The 24,972-nt window shown below is 70.5% G+C and overlaps 3 protein-coding genes across 3 annotated transcripts; 1 reads left to right on the top strand and 2 right to left on the bottom strand.

The window, feature by feature from the left end:
* Nucleotides 1-1,794: 1,794 nt before the first annotated feature.
* Nucleotides 1,795-3,879, bottom strand: EST2 (hypothetical protein; the record flags this gene model as incomplete). The annotated part of the gene is made up of 3 exons (XM_009040614.1): nt 1,795-2,535; nt 2,629-3,255; nt 3,382-3,879. 3 exons carry the CDS (start codon nt 3,877-3,879, stop codon nt 1,795-1,797), a joined length of 1,866 nt encoding a protein of 621 aa, XP_009038862.1.
* A 12,306-nt stretch (nt 3,880-16,185) lies between these two features.
* AURANDRAFT_7672 (hypothetical protein) lies at nt 16,186-16,644 on the top strand (the record flags this gene model as incomplete). The annotated part of the gene is made up of 1 exon (XM_009040767.1): nt 16,186-16,644. A coding segment is annotated over one exon (459 nt), but the record flags the coding sequence as incomplete, so codon positions are not given.
* Nucleotides 16,645-22,561: 5,917 nt separating this feature from the next.
* AURANDRAFT_29387 (hypothetical protein) lies at nt 22,562-23,155 on the bottom strand (the record flags this gene model as incomplete). The annotated part of the gene is made up of 2 exons (XM_009040613.1): nt 22,562-22,789; nt 23,009-23,155. 2 exons carry the CDS (start codon nt 23,153-23,155, stop codon nt 22,562-22,564), a joined length of 375 nt encoding a protein of 124 aa, XP_009038861.1.
* Nucleotides 23,156-24,972: the final 1,817 nt, after the last annotated feature.

Here is a 24,972-nt window from a genome sequence, read left to right as displayed (position 1 = left end):
GTTTAAAAAGTTCAATTACAGTTTGTGTGAACTTTTGGGCATCAAGAGCGCCGCCTCCAGCCGGTGCTTGCACGAGCTCTCCGAGAGCGCGCGCGGCGACATAATGCGCGCAGCACGCATCTTTGCACACCTCGTCCTCCTCGCCGTCGCTTTCCCAGCCTGCGCACTCCAGCGTGCCGCGCCGCGCGCGCCGCAGCCACGGCAGGCCCTCGCCACGGAGCCTCGCGCGCTGCCGCGCTCGACGCGCCGCCGCGACGTCGCGCGCCGCGCCGACGCCTCCGGCGGCGGCGACGACGCCGCGCGGCAAGCGCTCCTCGCGGAGCTGGCGGCGGCGCGCGCGGAGGTCGCCGCGGCGTCCGAGGGCGCGAAATCCGCCGAGGCCGAGCGCGAGGGGCTCAAGAGCGAGATGGAGGCCGTGCAGCGCCGGTCCGAGGAGCGCGCCGCGGCGGAGCTCGCGCGGGCCTCGCGGAACCGCGGCATCCTCAAGGCGGCGCTCTCCGCGGTCGCCGTCGCCGCCGCCGCCGCCGCGGGGATCGGCCAGATCCTGCGATAGGACCCGCGTCGTCGCCGCATAGGGTGCGCCTTTGCTTAGTGGCGCGCGTGTCGTCGCATAGAATACGTGGTTTTTCTTAGCGGCGCGCGCGGCGCCTGCGGAGCGCCATGATGGCCGCCATGGCTGCAGCTGCCGCGGCGGCTACGGCCACCGCGTTGCTTGTCGTGGCCGCGGCGACGAGCGCGAGCGTCAGGTCGTCCGACTCTTTCGTGGAGCTGTAAGACGGCGCCGCCGTCGGTGCTATGAGCCCTGGAATCTTGTGCGGATGGCCGATCCAAGTGACGAGGTGCCATATCGCGCTGCCCGTGGCTCTCAGCGTCACGCTTTCGACGTCGTCGCCTCCGAGGCAGATGCGCAGATCTTGACGAAACTGCATGTTCAGTGGAATGTTACCGCAATTAACCTGGTCGAGTCCGACGTGCGCGATGGCGCGGAATCGTTGGTCGACATTTTCCTTAGCCAGAAGCTGGAAGTCACCCGAAGAATGCTCGAACCAATCGTATTGCATGGTTCCGTCGCCAAAAGGAGGAGCAGAAAGAGCAGCAAGATAGCAATTGGGTATATTGAATTGTTCGCCATTCGCTCTCTTCTTTTCGTTATCCGCATGAAGAGTGAAGCGTCTCACCTGGCAATTTCTGCCGGCCATTGTCGCCGAGACGATGTACAGCACCTGCCCTTCCGGGACTTCGATCGTCTTCTCTGCTTCACCGATGCTGAACATTTGATGTTGCGCATCTTCCTCGGGCGGCGTGGCGGCTTCCGCGGCTTCCTTCACGTTCTCCAGGTATGCCACGGCCGCCGCCTCGCACGCGGATACGAGGCCCTCGAAGCACAGGAACTCGCCCTCCGCTCGGAGGTCCTCGAGCTTGGCGAGATCGACGCGCGTTGCCGCGGGCAGCGCGCCGCCCGAGCGCATGAACTGGAGGACGACCTCGAACAGCGACGGGTCGCGGTCCAGGAATAGCTCCCGCGGCGCGGCCTCAGACTCGGACTCATCGCCGCGCGCGCGCTTCCGGCCGCTCAGCTTCCGGCCGGTGTCGCCGAGCAGGGCGGCGAAGTAGCTCGACTCGCAAGACAACAGCGTCGTCGACGTCGTCTCGAAGCGTCGTCCGCCGACGTTGACGGTCACGCGGTCGCTCATTGTGTTAGCGCAGCGCGCGACCTGCGGCAGGTGCCCAGACTGGCAGCCCGGCTGCCGCTGTTAACGTTTGAAAGTTCACCATGCACTGCACGTTCCCCTACTAGGCGTTATGCACGTACATGTGGTCCCCCGACGGGCTGCGCTCGTAGTAGGGCCGGCTGCCCGCGGGCCGGACCTTGGCGCCGCCGACGACCTGGGCCATGGGCGGCGCGGCGCCGGGCGCGCCGGCGCGCGCGGCCGCGACGGGCGTCGCGCGGGGCACCGCGGCCTTGGGCGCGCGCGTCACGTAGGCGACGAGGGGCGGCGACGCCAGGAGCACGACGCCGCCGAGGCAGAGCAGGATCAGCCCGGCGATCCAGGTCTCCTTGAGCGGTGAGCCGTTGTTCCGCAGCGCGATGCGCGCGGTGGATTCCGGGTCGTACCAGCACGGGTAGGTCTCGCCGTCGGCGAACTTGGCGAGGAAGCGCTTCGCCGCGGCGCGGCCGCCCTTGTCGAAGCAGTACTTGGTGCCGCAGTTGTTCTCGCCGCCGCCGCACTCCTTGCGCCAGGACGGCCGCTTGAGCGCGGTGCCGAGTTTCGTCTCGTTGCTCGACAAGGTCAGCTTCACGGCGACCCAGGCCTGGTGCACGCGGTTGCCGCGCCCGCAGTCCATGGTGAAGACGCTCGAATTGCCGCGAATGACCTCGCAGCTGCCCTTCGTCCAGTCGGCCACGGCGGCCTCGTCGACCTGGTAGGCGACGTTCGCGCCGCCGAACATGAGGCCGCCGATGAGCAGGCAGAGCCACAGGGGAAAGAAACAGAGGCCCGCCATCGCCGCGTCGTGGTTGCCCGCGAGGCAGCCCTCGAGCGCCATGGTTCGCGCGCGCTCAAGTCGGTAGGGCGCGTTCCATCTGAGGCTGCCCGACCGCGGTCTTCAACAACAGGTTCAAGTTACTTCCCTAAGCGTCGTGATGACGATCTCGCTGTCCGTGTCGACGCGCCTCGTCGGCGCCATGCGCCGCGCGTCGCCGCCGAGGAGCGGCTTCGCCGGCGGCGCGCGGAGCGCGTCCTCGACGACGGCGCGCGTCGCGCGCCAGGACCGCGAGGTCGGCGCGAGGACCTCGAAGTGGCCCTCGCGCTTGATCTGGTGGTACTCCACCGGCAAGCCGCCGACCGTGGCGGCCACCGTAAAACGCGTCGACAGCGCCGCGGGGACCACGGAGTCGTCGAGGCCGTGGACGCACGCCAGCTTCGTCGTCGCCGCGAGCCCATCCTCCCACGCGCCCACGCCGCGCCAGTCCGCCGACGCTCGGAGCGACGACGTCATGGCCGGCGGCAGCAGCTCGATGGGCGACGCCGCGCGGACGTCGCCGTCGGCCCCGAGGAAGTCGTCGACGGCCGAACCGCCGACGCGCTTCGCGCGCGCCTCGCGCAGGTCGAGCACGCCGCCGCAGGACACGGCGCAGCGCAGCACCGTCGCGGACGACGCGCCGCCCCGCCCGGCCGCCGGCGACCCCCGGAGCGCGTGCCGCAGCGCGAGCTGCCCGCCCGCGCTGTGCCCGACGAGCGCGACGTTCGTCGCCTGGGCAGCAAAAGGGTGATTCAACGTCGCTTCAACGTGAGTGTTCCGCGCGCGCGCGTTCCGGAAAGCATCCACGCTTCGAGACCGTTCCGAGAGATGATCGCTTGTCCAAAAATCAGCCGAAACGAGTGGGAAACGGCCGAGATATGAGCCTTTGAAGTTGGGAATTTCGCTCTCTTTTGCTGCCCTGTTCGTCGCGTCGAGGCCGAGGCGTCGCGCCGCGGGGCCCGCGAGCCACGCCAGGGCCGCGGCGACGTCGGCGGACGCGCGCTCGCAGCTGCCGGCGCCGCGCGCGTACTCGACGTTCACGCAGTGGAACTCGGTGTTTGTTCGGACGTCTCGCGCGACCGCGTCCATGAGCGATTTGCCGTAGCTCGCGCGCCAGTAGCCGCCGTGCAGCAGGACGACGACGGGGCGCTCGCCGTCTTGCAGGTAGCAGTCGGCGAGTTGATCGTCGCCGCCGCCGTAGCGCACGGGCAGCGGCTCCAGTGCTTTCGCCGCGAGCGGCAGCGTTACGCCGCTGGCCACGAGCAGCGACTGCGACCGTAATTGCATTGCTTGCGCCGAGAGCGGCAGGGCTACGCCGCCGCCGCCGACCAATGCAGCGCGGCGTGTTACGCGCATTGCTGCTGTCGTTGCCAACAAGGCCAGGCATGGCCAGCGGCGCGGCATGGCGCGAGAGCGAGTCGAGGCACTGGGCTGCCTCGGCACCGAGAGTCAAGATCCTGATCAGTATCGCCACGCAGCAATGGCGAAGCGCTCGCGTGGCTCATGGTGCGGTGACAACAAGGGAGAAAAGAAGCCGCGTTTATTGCCGCCGATGAAGGTGCCGGGGCATCTGCGCGGGTCGGACGGGACGCCGAGCGTGCCGGTCTTCCACGAGCGCGAATTTCAAGGCGGCACAAGGGCGTGGTACCGCATCATGCAGAGTGACACGGTCCAAGAGGCGGAGGGCGCTGTGGGCGGCTCACAGTCGCCTGAGGCGTCGCTCCTCTTGCGCGGCCTCGTCAGGGGCATGGTCCGCCGCGGCGCCGTGGACAGCGAGACGTGCCGCGCTTACGACGCGGTCGCGTACAAGGTCGAGGAGATCATGGACGCCAAGCGCGTGGCAGACGGCGGCGTCCCCTGCACGGACCCGACGCGACGGCTTTACGTCGACGCGCACCGGGACGAGCTCGCCGAGCTCCCGGGCTACAACCTCACAAGAATATTCGAGCGCCCGATCCGCGAGCGTCCTGGCTCGCGGACGTCCACGCAGATCATGACCTACCGGCCGCCGGTCCGGCCGCTGCGGAGCCGCCTCTGGGACGGCGGCATGGCGCCCCACATCGACGGCCCCATCACTTCAAAAAGTTTGAGAGAAAAAGAACGAAAATGCGAGAACCGCGCGTGTTTCCAGGTCGCAGGAGACGGCGTCCTCGTTGTCGGCCTTCAGGTCGTCAACGAGGACGGCTTCGCGACGACGACCGCGATGAAAAACATCGGCGTCCTTTGTTTTATCGAGATCCCCCTGTCACAGGGAGATTCTTACCTGCTCACTGAGAAGCTGGCAGGGCGGATCACGGTCGCCGCGCGCGCGCGCGGCGGCGATTTCGATGCCGTCCGCGTCGTGCACGGCGTGCGGGGAGTGAGCGCGCGCCGCGCGCTCGTGACGATCACGTCGCGCATCCCGGGCGCGGAGGAGTAAATCGGGTCTAGTAACGCCGTGCGCGCCGCGGCCGACGACGACGAGATCGACCCGTCGAATGGCCATGCTGCTGGCTCGGACGGGGGCGGCGAGTACCGCGACGACGGGGCGGCCACGAGGGGACCGGCGCGCACCCGGGTCGCGAGCGCGTCCGGGTTGGTGCGGTCGATGTTGCCGGCGGCGCAAACCTCGCCGCATGCGAGATGGTCGAGCCGAAAGACGACGACGAGCTGCGCGCTAGTGAGCGCGCCTACAACGCGCTCTTCGAGCGGGGCGCCGCCAACGCCGCCGCCGCGGCAACCTCCTGCCCGTCGCCGCCAGCGCCCCTCGCTGCGGCGCTTCCGGCTCCTCCCGCTCGTAGCTCAGCAGAGATCGCGACTAGGAATCGTACCGACGCCGCCGCGCGGCGCGCCGCGCGCGCTCCGGCGCGTCGGACGACGGCCGCGCGGCACGGCGCGCGGCCCGACGCGCCGGAGCGCGCGCTGACGCCGAACGGGCGGCGCAGCGTGACGTTCCACGGGAAGACGCTGGGCCTCGTCCTCGCGGTCCGCGGCGGCGAGCACGTCCGCGTCCAGAAGATCAAGGACGGCGCCGCCGAGGCGCGGGCCATGGGCATCGAGGTCGGCGACCTCGTGTTCGCCATCGCCGGCGAGACCATGACCAAGGGCATGGCCATCGCGGACGTCGCGGCGAAGATCCAGACCGCGGAGCGGCCGCTCGAGCTCAAGCTCTTCCGCCCCTCCTACAAGCGGCGCATGCGGCCCGACGCGCCGGAGCGCGCGCTGACGCCGAACGGGCGGCGCATCCCCAACGCGTGGACGGCCGAGGAGGAGCTCGCGCTCTACGACGGGCTCTACATGTACGGGCGGAACTTTAGCAAGATCCTGGAGGAGTACGAGGTCTTCTCGCTCAACGGCCGGACGAACGGCGACCTGCAAGGCAAGTGGGACACGTCCATGCTCCGGATCAAGGCGGTGACGTTCTACGGCGCGACCATCGGCCTCTCGCTCGCGGTCCGCGACGGCGAGCACGTCCGCGTCGCGAAGGTCGAGAACGACGCCGCCGAGGCGCGGGTCCTGGGCATCAAGGTCGGCGACCTCGTGCTCGCCATCGCCGGCAAGCCCGTGCCCAAGGGCGTGGCCATCGCGGACGTCGCGGGGAAGATGAAGCGCGGGCCGCTCGAGCTCACGCTCCTGCTGCGGCAAGCTCACGCTCCTGCTCGGGCCGGACCGCTGTTTTTGTTCTCGCCGCCGCGGGTCCCTGCGGGGCGCCACGTTGCGCCGATGCCGTTCGGCTTAGTCCATTTGTGGATGGAGCGGCCCCGGTCCGCGCCCGCCGCGGACGCGCTCGCCGCCGCCCGCGACTTCCTCGACGCGCTCGCCGTCGCCGATGGCGTGCCGGCGGCGAAGCGCGCGCGGGAGCGGGACCTCACGCCGCGCCGGACCAAAAAGAGCCGACTGTCGTCGCTGCCGACGCCGCGGGACCTCGCGGCCTCGCGCCCGAGCCCTTCGGCGTCGCGACCGCCGTCGCCGGCGGACGAGTACGACTTGCCGCCGCTGGACGATGGCGCGCGCCCGGACGACGACGCGCCGCCGTCCGGGGGCGTGCTCCCCGTGCCGTTTCCCGAGCTTCCCTCCCCCTCCCTCCTGCCGGCCGCCGCGTCCTTCGCGACGGAGAGGGAGATCGAGTCCGAGTCCGAGTCCGAGTCCGAGGCGATCGAACGCATGCTCATGCCGCCGACGCGGCCGCCGCGGCCGGCGCCCGCGGCGCCCGCGGCGCCCGCGGCGGCGGCCGCGCCCGCGGCGGCGGCCGCGCCCGCGGCGGCGGCCGTGCCGACGGCGGAGCAGCTGACCTTCGCGGACGTGCGCATCAGCGAGGCCGGCTTCGACGCGTCGGTGCCGGTGTCCACCGCGCCGGAGCCGTTGCCGTTGCTATTGCTGTCCGTGAGCCTGGAGTCCGAGGTGGTGCGGCTGGGGCTGGAACGCGAGAACCCGGAGCAGGCCGTGAGCCCCGCGCGCGCCGCTTTCCTCGAGGCCTGGGAGGGCGAGACCCAGCTCGGCGTCAACATCTTCTTGAAGGACCCGTTCGAGCGAAGGTACTACGGCCGTCGACATGGCATCGAGTCCGGCGAGCCCGTGTCGACCGTCCTCGACGAGGTCGCGAAGGAGTACGGCGTCTGCGCCGCCTGGCTCCGGGTCCTTTTTGACGGGCGCCGGCTCTCCAGACGCGAGACCCCTCGGGACCTGTCCATGGAGGCCTTTGATCTCCAGCTCCGCGGCCTCAGCCTCGACCACGACGAGGCGAAGGACCGCGTGAACTTGGACATGGAGAACGTCCGCGTCTTCGAGGTCGACGTCGTCATCGACGACATCTACCGCGGCTGCTCGGTCGTGGCCATCGAAGACGGCGCGGCGACGCCCTAACCGTTTTATTAGGTCTCGTAAGGACTCGGAGTGTGTTTTACACGCTGTTGAACCGCAACATGCTTCACCTCCGACCGCCAAAAAGCGCCTCGCCATCGCGCGTCACCCGCGATGTTGCAGTTCGCAGGGGAGAAGGCACACCACGATTTTGCCACGATTTTGTCACTTCACCGTCAGTGCTCCTTGACGTCGTGGTTGGCGATATTGCCACTGCTTCTCCACGCAGCCAGGCTTCCCTCGTCCGGCGACACCACAAGTTCCAGTTCTGGATCGCAGCTGACGATGGCTTCCGCGGCCGCCACGGTCCTCGCGATCCTCCTCGGCGCCAAGAAGGCGACGGCGACCCTCGACGCCTGCACGGCGCTGGCCATCGACGCGGCGGCGATGAAGGACGGCGTCACCGTCGTCACGCACACGAGCGACTGCGCCAACTGCGACTTCCGCCTCGGCCGCGTCGACCCGGAGAACCTCGAGGACCCCGTCGTCGTCCGCCGCTACCGGCCCAACTACCCGACGGAGGTGTCGAACCGGTCCGCGAGCTGGCGCGCGTCGTCGCTCGAGTACGCCGCGATCGATCTGGACCTCGTCGCGCCGCCCTTCGAGAACGGCGCCCTCGCCGCGGCGCAGGAGCGCGCCTGGGCCGGCGCCGACTGGCAGGCGACGTACACGCTCGGGTTCCTCGAGCTCGACGAATTGAAGACGTTGGGCAAAGGCGCCGCGGCGTACGGTTCCGTGGAGTCGCAGTACGGCATCGCGAACGACGCGGGCCTCGCCATGGGCGAGTCGACCTGCGAGGCGAAATTGGGCGGCGCGCTGCCGCGGGCCTGCCCGACCTGCGACGGGCCCCTCGTGGACATCACGCAGCTCACGCGGCTCGCGCTGCGCGCGTGCGCGACGGCGCGGTGCGCGATCCGGTTCATGGGCGCTGTGGCCGAGAAGCACGGCTACTACGCCGCGGAGCTCGTGCCCGGGGAGGCCGGCGAGGCGTTGACCATCGGCGACGGCCGCGAGTCCTGGATGTTCCACATTCTTCCGGATAAAAAGGGCACGTCGGCCGTCTGGGCCGCGGGGAAAGTCCCGCGGGGCCACGTCGCGCCCGTCGCCAACGCCTTCGTGCTCCGGGGCATCCCCGAGGAGGCCTACGCCGAGTCCGACGACCGCACGGCCTGCCTCTGGGAGGAGGCGCCCTACGCGGCCACGGACGACGCGTGCGCGTACTTGGCGTCGACGAATCTGGAGACCGAGGCCGTCGAGGCGGGGCTTCTCGAGAAGGACGACCGCGGCTTGTTGGATTTCGCCAAGACCTACGGCACGGACCCAAAGACAGCACGACCCAACGCCATGTTCCTCTACTCGACGCGGCGCCAGTGGCGCGTCATGAGCTTGGTCGCGCCCGCGGCGACGGCGGCGTTCGTCGACGCGGCAAACGGCGCGCCCGACGTCCTCGGGTCGGAGCTGCCCTGGTCCGTCAAGGCGGAGAAGGCGCTGAGCGTCCACGACATCCTCGCCATCAACCGCGACTACTACGAGGGCAGCGCCGTGGACCTGACCAAGGGCTTCGCCGCGGGGCCCTGGGGCGACCCGAACCGCTTCGACGGCGCCTTCGACGGCCAGCCCAACGCGGCGCCGGAGGCCTGGGACGAGCTGCCGAGCCGCGACGAGTTGATGCACCAGGGCCGCTACGAGCGCGCCATCTCCATGTTCCGCACGTCCTACTCCACGTGCGTCGTCTCGAGCCCGGGGCGAGCGCTCGTCTGGTTCGCCCAGGGCGCGCCGCACGCGGGCGTCTACGTGCCCACCTTCGCCGCGGGGGCCATCGATGCTCGCAACCCCCTGGCGCGGGGGTCCCTCTTCCAGCGCACGGCCGACAGCCTGTTCTGGTCGACGACTCTGGTGGCGAACTGGCTTCGGGCGAACACGTTCAAATTCTCGATCCGCGACGTCCGCGACGCGCAGAAGCACCTGGAGCAGCGCTTCGCCGCCGACGCCGCCGCCGTGCCGAAGGGCGGCGAGGGCGCCTTCAACGCGAAGACGGCGGCGACGGCGCTCGCGAGCTGGAATCGCCTCTTCGACAAGCTCGCGGCGAAATACCGCGACGGCTACCGCGTGTCCTCGGGCAAGATCGACGAGATCGACGTCATGAAGTACTTCTACCCCAACGCCTGGCTCAAGCTCGTGGGCTTCTACAGCCCCCGCGTCAACTACTACGACTCCGAGGCGGCGGCGCCGGCGCGGCCCGACGACGCGCCGACCGACGCGCCCGGCGCGGAGCCCGCGACGGCCGTCGTGGACCTGACCTGGCTCGCGGCGCCCGTCGCCCTCGTCGCCCTCGCGCTGAGCGCCTACGCGGGCGTCGTCGTCGGCCGCAAAATCGAGAAGAAGAGCGTCGGACCGAGCGACCACGTGCCCTACGGCCGCGTCTAGAGGAGCGGAAGGTAATCACATCGGACACCGAGCGACCACGTGCCCTACGGCCGCGTCTAGAGGAGCGGAAGGTAATCACATGGGACATTAGTATGGAGAGGGGGTTCTGGCGCGGGGCGGGAGTGCTAGGCCTCCTGGGCGGCGCGGAATTCCGCGAGCTCCTCGGAGGCGACCTGGACGAACATCCGCGGGCGCGCGTACTGCAGCCGTTGCGTCGCCTCTCCCGCCGCCTCCGCCGCCGCGTGCGTCCCCTCCGGGACCGCCGCCTCGGCGCGCTCCGGGTCGACGGCCGCCGAGTCCGGGGCCGGGTACGACGCGCCGCGGAAGCGATACGGCGTGGTGTACGGCCCGGCCACCGCATCGTCGTCGTCGGCGGCGAGGTCATCCCCGCGGGCGCCGTCGCGCCGGGCGACGTCGTCGCGCTGCCGGCGCCGCGCCTCGAGGCGGTAGAGCGAGGCCGCGCGCTCTCGGCGGCGCGGCCGGGGCCGCGGCGGCGGCGGCGGCGGCGCCGTGGCCTCGAGCGTGTTCAGCACCTCCAGCGCCGCGCGGCCGCCGCGGCGGAGCACGGGCAGCGCGGACCGCGCGCAGCGCGCGGCGTACTCGCGGCGGCGGTGCAGCGGCACGTCCGCCGCGAAGGACAAGACGGCGGAGTCGTCGTGGAGGTGCACGGCCAGCGCCCGCGGGCGGTCCGCCACGGCGAAGGCCGCGATGCCCCAGGCGACGTCCGGCGGGAGCCGCACGGCCTTGGCGAGCAACGCGACGGCGTCGACCTCGGCGCGGTACGACGCGTCCGCGGCCCGGAACCGCAGCTCGCGGAACCACCACTGGATGCGCGTCGCCTCGCCGGCCGCCTCGGCGCCGCGGTGCGGCGCGTCGTCGCCGTAGCAGAAGGGCGCGTCGGGGCCCGCGGCGTCGCGCCGCGCCGCGAAGATCGACGGCTTGCCCCCCGCGTGCCAGCGGCGGCTCCCGCGCCACCGGGGCCGCGGCCGCGCCGCGGGGTCCTCGTCGGCGGCGCGCGCGAGGGCCGGCGGGCGCGTCCAGGGCCGGGCCTCGGGGTAGAGCCGCGCGCGCGGCGGCCCGGGCGCGGAGAAGCGGCGCCGGAGGAAGAGGTCCTCGAGGAACCCGGGGTCGTCGAGGTCGCCGAGGGCGGGCATCTCCTCGTCGTCCGTCGACGACACGGCCTCGTCGGCCTCGTCGGAGGACGTCGCCTCGACGCGCAGGGGCGCGGAGGGGGGGTCGGCCATATTCAGCGCGCTGGGAGCCGCCGGGCGCGGCGCCGCCGTCGGGGGCGCCGCGCGCGAGGTTTCGGGGGCGGGCGCTGGGGCCCGGGCGCGGGAGGGCCGGAGAGGAGGCTGGTGGTGCGCGGGGGGCTCGTGGGGGAGCGCCGCAGGCCGTCGTGAGGCGCCGTCGAATGCAAGCTGAGCTCTCTGGTGCAACACGAGGATCAAAACTTCAAGAATCGCTGTGGCAATTCGTGTTGCGATGATCGCGACCGTCCTGCGCCTCGGCGCCGCCGTCGCAGCCATCGCCGGCGTCGCCTGGCAATGGAAAAGACCGAAGCTCTGCAACGCTTCGAAAAAATACGACGTCATCGTCGTCGGCGGCGGCGTCATGGGCGTCTGGAGCGCCATCGCCGCGAAGCGCCACAGCAGCCACGTCTGCCTCCTGGAGCAGTACGACGCCGGCCACCGCCACGGCAGCAGCCACGGCGACGGCCGCATCTACCGCTTCGCCTACCAGGAGGAGCTCTACGTGGACATGATGAATGTGAGCTTGGTGGACTGGCGCGCGCTCGACGGCTTCGCCGGCGGCGTGCTCGCGGAGACGGGCGGCGTGAGCCTCTACGGCGGCGACACCGGCGCGAACTACGACAGCCACGGCAGCCGCGAGTCCCTCGCGGCGCTCTACACGAAAAAGGGCCTGGCGCACGAGACGCTCGGCGCGGACGACCTGGAGCGCCGGTTCCCGCAGTTCCGGCCCGCGGACCGCGACACGCTCGCGCTCTTTCAGCCCAACTTCGGCGTGCTCTTCGCGAGCCCCGCGGTCAAGAGCGCCTGGCGCTACGCGGCGACGCTGGGCGTGCGCTTGTCGCCCTGGACGCCCGTCGCGACCGTCGCGTCGACGGACGGCGGCGCCGCCGTGACGACGCGGGACGGCCGCGTCTTCCGCGCCGGCGCCGTCGTCGTCGCGCCCGGCGCGTGGCTCACGGCGCGGTCCCGGGAGTGGTTCGGCCTCGACATCCCGACGGAGATCACCGCGGAGACCGTGTCTTATTTTGCCCCGCGGGACGCGGACGCGGTGCCCCACGGCTACGCGGCCATGCCCGTGTTCATCTCGGACGTCGACAACGGCCTGGGCCCCTACGGGTACTACGGCCTGCCCATCGTCGACGTGCCGGGCGTCAAGGTGTCCGCGCACCACGTGGGCTTCGAGCTCGCCGTCGACGGCTCCGAGGACCGGCCCCGCGCCGTCAACGGCAACGGCTCGACGCCGGAGCGGGAAGCCGCCGCGGCGAACCGCAGCGCGGCCCGGCGTCCTCTTCGAGAGTTTTCGACCGGGGAAACGATCGCTTGTGGTAGGCGCGGCCATCGTCGACGCCAACAAGCGGTTCGTCGAGGCGTTCTTCCCGCACCTGGACCCCGCGCCGTTCCTCAACGACCACTGCCTCTACACGTCGACGCCGGACCTGGACTACGTCATCGACGCGGTCCCGGGCTTCCCGAACGTCGTCCTCGCCGGCGGCGGCTCGGGCCACGCCTTCAAGATGGGGCCGGCCATCGGCGCGGCCGCGGCCGCGCTCGCGCTCGGCCTGGACCACCCGTTCGACCTGTCGCGCTTCAAGATCGACCGGCCGGGGCTCCGGGGCGGCGACGTCGACGCGCAGCGGCCGTAACCGTTTTACACGAGGAGCCGCGCGACCTCGCGGACGTCGAGCTCGGCGACGTCGCTCGGCTGGAAGTCGCCGGACAACACCACCACCTTCTCGACCTGGCGCTTCGAGATGCCCATCTTGATGACGGACCAGATCAGCCCGAAGCCGCTCGGCGCGTTGGCGACGTAGACCCGGCGCGTCATCGGCGGGTGGAGGTCCTTGAGGTAGGGCGTCGCCGCGGCCGTGAACTCGCGGTACGCGCCTCCGGCCTTCCGCCAGAGCCGCAGCAGCCCGCCGTCGACGCGCAGGTCGTGGACCGCCGCGAAGGACCCCAGGTCGCCCGTCGCGAGCGCGTAGCGCTCCAGCGCCAGCGCCCGGAACTCGAAGAGCCGGACCTGGTGCGCCGCGAACTCGTCCGGCCCCAGCGGGAGGTCCTCGCCGCGCGCGAGCGCGCCGCCGCCGTAGGCGATGACCCAGAACACGGTGACGCGGTCCGTCTTCGTCGCCGGCGGCCGCGACGACGCGATGGGCATGACCGCGTCCGCGCGCGCGTCGCGCCAGAGCGCGTCGTCGAGGTCTCCGCCGAATTCGGCCGCCGCGCGGTCGAGGAGCGCCGCGCGCGCCGCGTCCGCGCCGGCGAATTCGCGCACGCGCAGGCACGCCCAGACCATGGAGCGGATCGTCGCCAGGTCGCCGTCGTAGGCGCGGTGGAACGCCGCGAAGGTGTGCTCGTTCCAGTAACTCCGCTCGTGGACGCCCGCCGCGGTCCGCGCGAGGCCCTCGTACGCCGCGCGCGCGTCGGCGACGAGGTCCTCGACCTCGGCGGCGACGAGCCGCGCGCCGGCGCCGACGGCGGGCGAGAAGTTCCAGGCCGCCGCGGCGCCGCGGCGCCGCCGCGGCGGCGGCGGCGCGGCCGGCGGCGGCGGCGCGCGCGCCGGCGCGGGCGGCTCGTTCCGCGGCGACTCCGGCGCGTCCGTCGGTGCGCCGACGCGCGGGTCCCGCGCGAAGACGACGACGGCGACGACGGCCAGGAACGCGGCGGCGACGCCGCGGAAGATGCATCGCTTCAGCCGGAGGAAGAGCCGCGCGGCGGCCGGCGCCAGGTCGTCCTGGGGCAGCGCCGGTGCCACGGCGTTCGCCGCGCTCGCGGACAACGTACTTTCGCTGTGGAGAGCATTCGTCACGCTGGCGAGCGCTTTCGGCCGCGGGTCCTCCGTGACGATGCGGTTGATCTCCACCGTGCGGATGCCGCGATCCGCCGTCTCCATGCCGCGGCGCGTTCCGACGGCACGGCCGGCACGCTCCGACGGCACGGCGGCACGCTCGGCTGATTAGGAACTATTGGCAGCCGCCGTTTCCATGCTGCGGCGCGCGTTCCGACACCGTGGCTGATATTATTGGCAGCCCGCGGGGGGTGCTCCTTGTCGATGGTGCTGCAACTTGCCATGCTGCGGCGCGCGTTCCGACACCGTGGCTGATATTATTGGCAGCCCGCGGGGGGTGCTCCTTGTCGATGGTGCTGCAACTTGACCCCGTCACCCGTGTCCAAAATCGACCGCCAACTCGCCGGCTTCGACTTCGTCGACGAAGCGCCAGCCACCATGGGCAAGGTCGTGGGCTTCGATGTCGGCGGCGAGTCGACGATGGTCGTCGACGACAGCGGCGTCATCGTGCGCAACGAGCTCGGCGGCCACAGCTCGAGTTCGCTCGTGGGCTTCAGCGGCATGGAGCGCTACGTCGGCGAGGCCGCCGTGGCCCAGCTGTCGACGAACGCGAAGAACACGGCGCGCATCGGCGAGCGCCTCAGCGGCAACGGCGCCCTGGACGCGCACCGGCCCGGCGCCGGCGAGGCGGCGTTCACGGTCAGCGGCTACGCGGGCGAGGAGACGACGTCTTTCGGAGACGACGCGCTGTGCTGCGCGCTGCTGCGGCGCTGCGGGTCGCTGGCCGCGGCGTCGCTGGGGCCGTCGTGCCGCGAGGGCGCCGCGGACCTGCGCGGCGCCTTCGCCGTGCCCACGTGCTGGGACGCGGAACAACGCGCCGCGCTCCGCAACGGCGCGACGGCCGGCTTGCCGCCGTCGTTCGCGGGCGTGGACCTCGTCCGGGCCGACGCCTGCCTCGCGGCCGTCTACGAGGTCAAGCACGCGTCCCTGCTCGAGGCCGGCGAGGCCAAGGTCGTCGCCGTCGTCGACGTCGGGCGCCTCGGCGCGCACTGCTCCGTCTACAAATTCGCGAAGAGCGAGGCGGGCGCCGTCGCCGCGGCCATCCTCGGCGGCGCGGCGGCCCAGGACAAAACCTGCGGCACGGCGGCCATGGACGCCCTCGTCTTCGACGCGTTATCGGCCAAGCTGCCCGGCGACGTCGAGAAACCTGCGCCGGGATCGAAACGCGGCGGCCGGCTGCTCGGCGCCGCGGAGCGGCTCCGCAAGTTGTTGAGCACGATGGAGACGGCGAAGACGACCGCGGAGAACATGGGCGACGAGCGCGACGTGCCCCTCGAGTTCTCGCGCGACGAGCTCCGCGAGACCTGCGCGTCCGTCCTTGAATCGTTCAAGGGCCTGCTCGAGAAGGCGCTCGCGAACGCCGCCGTCGACAAGGTCGACGCCGTCGAGCTCGTGGGCGGCGGGTCCCGCGTCGCCGTCGCCCAGGAGGTCGCCAAGGAGGTCTTCGGGGTCGAGGTCTTCGGGGCCAAATTAGACGACGCGACGCTCGCGCACGGCGCGGCGCTGTGCGTCAAGAAGCGCGCGGACGCGGACGAGGCTCTGGACAAGGCGCGCAAGGACCTCGTCGCGGCGAAGACGCGCAAGTCGCAGGTCGACGCGGACCTCGCCGACGCGAAGGCGAAGCTCGAGGAGGAGCGCAAGGCCGCGCCCGAGGCGCCGCCGCCGCCGCCGGAGGGCGAGGAGAAGCAGGAGGCGACGCCGCCCCCGAAGGCCGAGGACTCCGTCGTGCAGGTGCGCGTCAACGCGTTGGGCGAGAAGGCGCTGCAGGCCGCCGTCGCCGAGTGCGCCGCGCTGTCGGCCGTCGAGGAGGCGCGGGCCGCGACGAAGGCGGCCTTGACGCCCTTCGTCGCGCCCGAGGCCGACGACGCCGCCGCGCTGGCGGCCCTGCGGACCGCGGAGGACGCCATGGTCGCGCGCGACGACGGCGTCAAGGCCGTCGCCGACAAGCGCAACGCGCTCGAGACGAAGATCCTCGAGCTCCGGTCCGCGAAGAACGGCAAGCACTACAAGCTCTTCGAGGAGAAGTCGTCCGACTTCGGCGCGCTCCTCGACGACGCGGAGGAGTGGCTCTGGAGCGACGAGGCCTACGCCGCCACGGCCGAGGTCATGCAGGCGAAATTGGACGAGATGTCCGCCAAGGCCCAGGACATGGTGCCGGCCTACTTCGAGACGATCGAAAAGGAGCGGCTCGACATGGAGAAGCAGCTCGAGGCCGAGGCCGCCGCGGCCGCCGCGAACGACGACGACGACGACGAGGCGCGCGAGGACCGCCTGCACGCGGACACGCGCAAGCTCAAGTTCGGCGACCGCTTCCGCCTCGTGGAGAAGAACAAGAAGGAGGGCACGGAGCTCTTCAAGGACGGCAACATCACGCACGCGGCGAAGCGCTACAAGGACGCGCTCGGCCACGCGGCGAAGTTCCGCGACCTCAACCCCGAGCAGACGGCGCAGACGACGAAGATCAAGGTCGACCTCCACGTGAACATGGCCCTCTGCTGGACGAAGCTCGACAACGTCGACCAGGCGCTGAAATCCGCGGAGGAGGCGCTCAAGCTGGAGCCGGCGCACCCCAAGGCCCTCTACCGCCGCGCGGCGGCCTTCGAGAAGACGTCCAAGTTCGACGAGGCGAAGAAGGACCTCAACGCCGTGCTCAAGCAGAACCCGGAGGACAAGGCCGCGCTCGCGCTCGCGAAGCGCGTCGACGCGCAGCTCGCGCGCCAGAAGGCCAAGGCCAAGAAGATGGCCTCGAAGATGTTCGCCTAGGCGCTCGTGGGTCGCGTAACTGGCTTCGCTCTTTCTAAGACCCCAGCGGCTTGGACGCCAGCTTTTAGGTTGTCGCTTTAGCGACCGTTGGCGGCGTTGCCACAATCAAAGTTCAGCCTCGAACGGACGTCGATGGAGACGCTGTCGAGCAATCAAACTTCGTGCTCAACCGACGGGCGCCCCGGGCGGCGGTCGCCGCGCCTGAGCACGAGCAGCATGGGCACGGCCGCCGAGGAGGTCTTCGACGACGAGGACCTGATCTGCGTCATGCGCGCCAAGCTCAGCGCCGACGAGCTCACGGGCACCTGGGCCTTCACCGACGGCGGCGCCGAGGCGGGCACGCTCCGGTACAAGAACGTGCAGGACGGCGACGAGCGCGGCGTGCGCGTCGTGCACCTGCGCGGGTCCTTCTCCACGGAGGACCAGCCCGCCGTGAGCGACCAGCTGCAGCTCCACCTGAGGCCCGACGGAACCGTCGACGGCCGGGGCAAGAACCGGTTCTGCGCGTACGTCGTCGCGGGCGAGGCCCGGGAAAACGGCGCGCTCACGCTGCGCAAGCTCACGGGCAAGAAGGCCCGCGCCGCCGCGGCGCGCGTCAAGTCCGAGGCCAAGGTCGACGCGGGCGCGAGGCGCCGCGAGGCCAAGAGCAAGCGCGCGGCGAACGGCGCCGCCGCGGCCGAGGAGGCGGAGCCCCTCCCGCCGAAGAAGCGGCGCAAGGAGAAGCGCCGCGTCGCGCCGAAGGACGGCGACCGGCTGCTCATCCGCTGGGCCGAGGACGCGGCCGGGTCCGCGGCGGGCGGCTATTACCGGTGCGTTTTGTCGCGCCACCCGGAGAGCGGCGAGCCCTTCGTCTACGGCCGCGACCGCGACGCGGGCTGGTGGGACGAGCCCGTGTCCTTCGAGCGCGACGAGGACGACTGGAAGGCCGACCCCGAGTTCGCGGCCGCGCCGCGCGCGCCGGAACCGCCGCGGACGGGGACCTACAAGGACCGCGCGCTCGCCAAGGTCCGCCGCTTCGTCGCCGCGCTGCCGCCCTGGCGCCCGGCCTTCGACGACGCCGGCGACGTCGCCGAGCGCAAGAAGCCCCGGGGCGACCGGCCGGCGAAGGAGGAGAAGAGCGCCAAGCTGCAGAAGCTCACGAACCACCACTCGGGCGAGCTGAAGGCGCTCGGCAAGTACGTCGTCGACCACGTCGTCGCGCGGCAGCCCGCGGACGTCGTCGCCGCCTACGCCTGCGACGTCGCGCCGCCGGACTTCGCCGCCAAGTGGCGCGCGGGCCACCAGCTCATGAAGCCCCTCCGGGGCATCAACATCCAGCGGCCCTGGGCGGGGCTCATCCTCGACGGCGTGAAGAAGATCGAGGCGCGGCGCTACGACGTGCGGTCCTACGCCGACGAGTGGCTCTGGCTCATCGAGACGCCGGGCAAGGACGTCGGCAAGCGCGTGCCCGAGCACATGCGCAAGCACCGCATCACGGGCCTCGTCCGCTTCGCGGCGCGCGCGGTCAAGTACGCCGGCGTCGGCGACTGGCGAGGCCACGAGCACCTGCACCGCATCCCCGCGACGTCGCCCTTCGACTGGAAGCCCCGCGACAAGTCGGAGCTCGGGCCCGACGACAAGCCCGACGAGATGTACGGCTGGTACGTCGCGCACGCGTACCGCCTCGCGGAGCCCGTGCCGGGCCCGACCATCAAGGGCGTCATTGGCTGCAAGCCCGTGCCGCGCCTCATCTCGGGCGTCGTCACGGAGCCGCCGCCCAACGACGAGAACGACGGCGCCGCGGCGGAGCGCCGCCCGGACATGCTCACGTCGAGCCTGCCGGACATGTCCGCGCTCTCGCGGCCCCGGGAGGCGTAAGCGGGGCGTTGGCTCGGTTTTTGGTCGCGCCGAGGAGCGGGGTTGCGTAGTAGTGAGGCCCCTCCGGAGTTGCGTTTGGCGGTCGACGCGAGCAGCTCGGGAGGAGTCGGAGTGTGCGGGAAGATCAGCGATTGCGCCAAATGTTGCCACAGCCAAGGGCGCGCACATGCAAATATGAGCGCCGATATGATTTTGTTCAACGCCGCTATTCGAGGGGACGTTCGGGACCTTCGACGTGCGCTGGCCGCAGGTGCCAACCCGAATTTTATTCGACCCAATTATGGGAGAACGTCGCTACAAAACGCTGCTCTATACGCTCACCGTGAGGCGGTCACCATTCTCCTATCGGCGGGAGCGCATGTAGACGCCACGAGCACTGACAGTCGCACACCGTTGTTAGTTGCTGTATTTCAGTTTGAGAGGAGTCACAGCCCAATGGCGAACAAACGCGCGATCATCCTAGCTCTCGTCGCGGCGGGTGCCGACGTTCACTCGCGGATTAACGCATATGACCAGTCTCCATTCACCTGGGCTCTCACCAAAGGACATCGATGGATGCTTCTAGAATTTCTTCGTGCCGGGGCCGTCATCAACACGTCTATTAAACTGTATGGAAGAAATTCACATACTGTTCAAGTCCATCGCTCACCCGGCAACGCGTCCGCCTGGGCGCTCGTGGACGCCGTCAAGAAGGCCGGAGGTTTCGACGAATACGCGCGCCGCCAGCTGGGCATCCACGTCTCCGTTCTCACCAAATGCTTCGAGACCGCGCTCCCCGTCGACGTGGCGACGATCGTCGCGGGCTTCTACGCGCCTCGAGGGGGGTTCTACTAAACTCGTCGACGCCCTAGAAGGGTGCTGAACATGGCCGCTTTCGCGCCATCAGTGGTCGCCCCCGAGACGTGCCGGGCTCCCACCACCGCTAGAACTTACCGTCGCGCCCGAGGAGCGGGTTGCCCTCGGGCTTCGCCGGCGGTCCGCCGTGGGTCCGCAGGGACGGGTGGGCGGACGGGTCGCGCGACGCGTACGCGCCCTCGCGCGCGAGCTTGCCTGCGATCGCCGTCTCGACGGCGTCCGCGTCGAGCCGCGCGGCGAGCTTCTCCGCCGTCCACGCCGTCTGCCCCAGCACGAGCAGCGCGTAGGCGACCCACTGCGCGTCGGAGACGTGCTCCGAGCCCGCGGCCGCCGTGAAGGCGACGATGAGGATGTCCTTCGAGTAGCCCACGAGGCAGTAGGACACCGCGGAGAGCAATCCAATCACCAAATTCTTGTTCACGTCGAGCGCGACGCTCAGGACCAGGTCCAGCGCGATGTACCCCGGCGGCACGTCGAGCACGAGCGCCAGGAAGTCGCCGCGGGTCCACTCCGTCAGCGCCGCGTAGACGGCGAGGATGACCGTCGTCGTCGGCGCCATGACCGCCAGCAACGACACGGCATCGAGGCCGTGGTCCCGGTGCTGCATCAGCAGCTGGATGCCCGTCTGGTAGAGCGTCGCCGCGACCGTCGAGATGGCCATGACCGTGATGCCGAAGCCGTTGACGGCGCCGGGGTCGCTGCCCTCCTTGGCCAAGGCCGTGCCGACGACCGCGCCCGAGATCACGAAGACGTTGAGGACCTTCGTCGCGTCCGGCCGCCCCTCGAGGCCGATGCTCAGGGTCAGCGCGAAGAGCATGATGCCGTTCGCCGGCTTGAGCATCTGGATGAAGCCCACGCCGAGGTAGGAGTAGACGAGGTTCGACGTGAAGAGGTAGACCGCGAACAAGGCGGCGAGCGGAACGACGCGGCAGACCCAGAAGCCGAAGGAAATGCCGCCGAAGAAGGGGCGCCCGCGGTAGGCGTTGGAGAGCGTCGCGAAGACGGAGGTGCAGGCCATCTGCACGGCCGTGAGCGACGCCGCGAGGGGCGCGCGCCTCATGACGTACGCGTTCATGAACGTGAGGCCGATCAGGTTCCCGATCGTCGCCGACATCAACCCGGCCTCGAACCCAAAGGTCTTCAGCGAGGCGAAGACCTGGTGCGCCTCGCCGGCCCTCGGGGACAGGCCGTCGTAGGCGAGGCGCGCGTAGGCGGCGAGGCGCGCCGCCGTGCGCCTCCGGACCGCGACGAGGACGACCGCGCCGAGCGCGACGGCGGCGAGCACGGCGACCGTGGCGTAGTTCGCCCAGTCCCAGCCGGAGACGACGGCCGCGGCGACGCTCGCCCCGGGGATCGCCAATAAATCCGGCGCGTCGCCGCCGCAGACGAACGCCGCGGCCGCCGCCGGCGCGCACGCGTCGGCGAAGCAGCCGCCCTCCGAGAGCTCCGTGTGCTCCGAGTACTGGAGGAACTTGGAGCACCAGGCGCCGACCTCCCAGACGCCGTCGTGGTAGTTGTCGAACCAGTGCTCCTGGGCGTAGTACGCTTCGAACGCCGCGTCCTGCGCGGCCTCTTGTTCCGCCGTGAGGCCGACGCGCGCGCAGTCGTTCGTCGGGATTTGCCCCGTCGTCGCCCGCGTGCGGAAGTCGTAGATGGACCCGGCGACGCGGCGCTTCCAGGCGTCGTTCCAGTCCATGATCGCGCCGTGGAGCGCCGCGAGGTGCGCGCCGGCGTCGTCGCGGTCGAAGTGGAACGCCAGGAGCGCCGGCAGCTCGTGCCAGTTCCTCACCGTGACGTTCAACTGCAAGTCCTCGTAGAACTGGGCCGGATGCGCGCAGCCCTTGAAGTCCGCGGGGTTCTCCATGACGGGGATCGCGCCCATCTCCAGCGCTTCGGTCACGCAGCCCGACACGTACGCGTCGCCCGCCGGGCAGAGGGCAAAAACGCTACTCGCGAGCATGCCCAGATAGTCGACCTCGTAGCCGCCGCGGGCCGGCGCCGTCGCCTCGGTCTCGTTCCGGAGCCAGTGGCGGTTGAAGAGCTCGAAGACGTAGGGCATGCCCCGCACGGCGTCGCTGACCTCGACGTGCCGCTCCTCGAAGACGCGGTAGAGTTCGACGCGCGACGGCTTGCGGTACGTGATGTGCTCCTGGATGCCGAAGGCGAAGGGCCGCTCGAGGACCGGCGTCTGGCTTTTTGTGGCGGCCAAAAATTCGTCGAAGGGGTCGTACTCCGCTCCGAAGGGGAACAGCGCCGCGTGGTCCATGACGCCGTTCGTTCCGTAGGACGACCGCATGACGTTGTGCATCGTCTCCGGCAGGGCCATCTTGCAGCCCCAGTCGCCCTCGTCGATGAGCGTCAGCGGCGTCGGCTGCTCGAGCAACGTCATGACCGCGGGCGCCAGCAACAGCGCGTCGCCGGCCGCGAACGTGTACGCGCAGGCGCCGTCGACGCGAGTCTCGCTGCCGGGCACGTCGCGCGTCTGCACGCCGCTGCGGATGGAAAAAATGACCACGTCCCCGGGCGCGTAGGGCGCCGCGGCGACGAGGCCGTCGAGCGAGTCGTAGGGTACGCCTTTGAACGACGCGCCCTCGGGCAAAAACGGCGCGATGAGCGCCAGGAGTGTGGTGGGGCCCTCGACGATTTTGGACTCGTAGAAGACGTGGATGGACTCCGTCGTCCGCGTCGTCACGAACGCGGCGCGCGGGTTCGCGGCGGCGACGCGCGCGACCGCGGCCGTCGCCAGGACCGCGAGGCCCGCGGCGACGCCGAGCCGCCGCCAGGGCGACGGGGCGTCGTCGTCGAGCGGCGGGGCGTAGTCCCCCCCCCGGGCGAGGCGGCCGATCATGTTTTTTGGGTCCGGCGGCGGTGGTCGGCCTCGGGTCGACGGGTCGCACACACGGGGGTTCGTCGTCGGCGGCGCAGGCGGCCGGAGCGTCGGCGCGAAGACGGGCGCGGCGGACGGGTCGCCCGGAACCGGCGTCGGCGCGGGCGTCGGCGCGGGCGTCGGCGCAACCCGCCGGCCTCGCACGAGCGCGCGCGTCTGCCAAATCGGAGAGGATGGGGAGAGGCCGTCGAACTCGAATGCCTCGAGAGCACGCCCTTCCGGATCGCGACGGCCTACGCCTCGGCCTCCGCGGAGGCCTCCACCGACGTCGACCTCGAACTCCAGCACAGACGACCCCGTCTTCCCCTCCGATGTTTACGCCTCCGGCAGCGACGGCTTGAGCGCGTCGTCCGCGAGGCGCGGCCGCTTGCGCCCGGGCGAGTCCGCGTCGTCCTCGTCGCGCGGCGCGGGGTCGAGGTGGCGCAGGAGCAGCTCTTCCAACGTCACGAGGCGGATGGGCTTGCCGAGGAAGTCGTCCATGCCCGCCTCCTCGGCGGCGAAGCGGTCCTGGGGCTCCGCGTTCGCGGAGAGGCCGACGACGAGCTGCCGCGGCCGGTCGCCGCCTGTGTGGATTCCAAATATCCAACCCGACTTCAATGTGCGCGTCATCGAACTATTTGGACCAGACCCTTTCGCTGTGCTTCGAGAACTCGACGAGAGCAATCGATTCGTCCAAAAATCAGCCGAATCGACTTCGATGTGACCGAGCTAGAGAGTTCTGAAGTTTGGTGGGGACCCCCCAAACCAGCGGTTGGAATCCACACTGGTCGCTTTGCCGGCCTCCCAGGCCCGGAGCCGCCGCGTGCACTCGAGGCCGTCCATGGTCGGCATCTGCACGTCCATGAGGCAGATGTCGAAGGCGTTGCGCGTGAGCTTCTCGAGCGCGTCCGCGCCGTTCGACGCCGTCATCACCGTGAACCTGTGTGGAATTCAAATCTTCAACCCGACTTCAATGTGCGCGTATGCGACAGGTTCGACGCAAGCTCTTCGGCTGTGCTTCGAGAAATCGACGAGAGCAATCGATTCGTCCAAAAATCAGCCGAATCGACTTCGATGTGATCGAGCTAGAGAATTCTGAAGTTTGGTCAGGACCACCCAAACCAGTGGTTGAATTCCACACAGCCGTGAACCGCTTCCGCTGGAAGATGTGGACCATGAGCGAGAGGATCGTGCCCGTGTCGTCGACGAGGAGCGCCGTGCGGTCTTTGAAGACCCGCGGCGCGCCGTAGGGCCGGTCGAGCGCCGGGCTGTGGTTGATGGTCGGCGCGTCGGGCGACTGGAGCGACGCGGCGTCGTCGGGCGTCGGGCCGTCGTCGGGCTCGTAGGGCACCTCGGCCCAGAAGAGGGACCCCTTTTCGCCGTCGTTGCGGTCGCTCATGCCGACCTTGCCCATGAGCGCCAGGCACTTCTGCTGCACGTTGAAGAGGCCGATGCCCGTGCCGTGGAGCGTCTTCGCTTGGAGCGTCCCGAAGGGCCGGAAGAGGCCGTGGCGCTTCGCCGGCGGCACGCCGATGCCCGAGTCGGCGCACTCGACGCGGAGCATGGTCTTCTCCGCGGCGCCCGCCGCATCCGAATTTCTCAAATCGGGCGACGAGGTGCGCCGCGTCACCGTCGTGATCCTGAGGTCGATGCCGCCGGAGGCCGTGTACTTGCACGCGTTCGTGAGGAAGTTCATGAGGATCTCCCAGAGCCACTCGCCGTCGCTGACGACGTAGCGGCTCACCCTCGCCTCGTCGCGGCCGAGCGACACGGAGCACGCCTTCGGGTAGCCGGCCAAAAGCCAGTCGCACTTCGTCAAAAGCCCGTCGAGGTCCACGGTGCCCCGCGTCGGCGAGATGGACTGGCCCGCCTGGAGCTTGCCGACGTCGATGGCCTGGCGCACGATGATCTGCATGAACTCCGTCGCGTGCCGCGCCTGCTCGACGAGCGCGAGCCTGCGCGGATTCCAACTCTTCGACACGACTTCAATTCTGCGCGTCATCGAACGGTTTGGACCAGACTCTTTCGCCGTGCTTCGAGAACTCGACGAGAGCGATCGACGCGTCCAAAAATCAGCCGAATCGACGTCGATGTGACCGAGCGAGAGACTTGCAAAGTTTGGTCGGGACGTCCCGGCTCGCCGGTCGATTTCCACGCGGGCGCGGACTCGTCCGTCGACGTCGACTTGTCGAGGAGGCGGTCGAGCTGGTCCAGCGCGAGGCGGAAGGACGTGATGGGCGTCTTGAGGTCGTGGGCCGTGCGCGTGATGTACATCTGCTTGAACGCGATGCTCTCCTCGTTCAACAGCTGCGACACGGAGCTCTCCTGCACGTAGAGCCGCCCGGACCCGTCGCGGTGCCAGGCGCCCGGCGCCAGGGCCACGGTCGCGTAGGACCCGTCGGGGACGCGCCGCCGGTAGGTCAGCCGCCGCCGCGGCGCCTCGGCGCGCCGGAGCGCGTCGCGGACGACCTCGGCGTCGTCCGGGTGGAGCAGCGCCGCCTGCGCGGTGCCCAGGAGCGTCGCGGCGTCGACGCCGAGGATGGCTTTGCAGGCCGGCGCGCTCACGTACTCGACGAGCTCGCCGCGGGGGTCCAGGACCCAGGTGAGCACGCGCGGGTTCGACTCGAGCATGGAGATCAGATTCGTCGCGCGCGCGTGCTCGCGCGCGAGGCTCTCGGCCCGCGCCCGGGCCTCGGCCGCGGCCTCGGCCGTGCGGTGGCAGCGCCCGGCGACGCCGACGACGCCTC

Source organism: Aureococcus anophagefferens (assembly GCF_000186865.1).
Source record: "Aureococcus anophagefferens unplaced genomic scaffold AURANscaffold_16, whole genome shotgun sequence".
NCBI classification, from domain to species: Eukaryota; class Pelagophyceae; order Pelagomonadales; family Pelagomonadaceae; genus Aureococcus; species Aureococcus anophagefferens.
The sequence above is the reverse complement of the archived record's forward strand: the minus strand, read 5'-3'. Positions and strand labels throughout refer to the sequence as shown.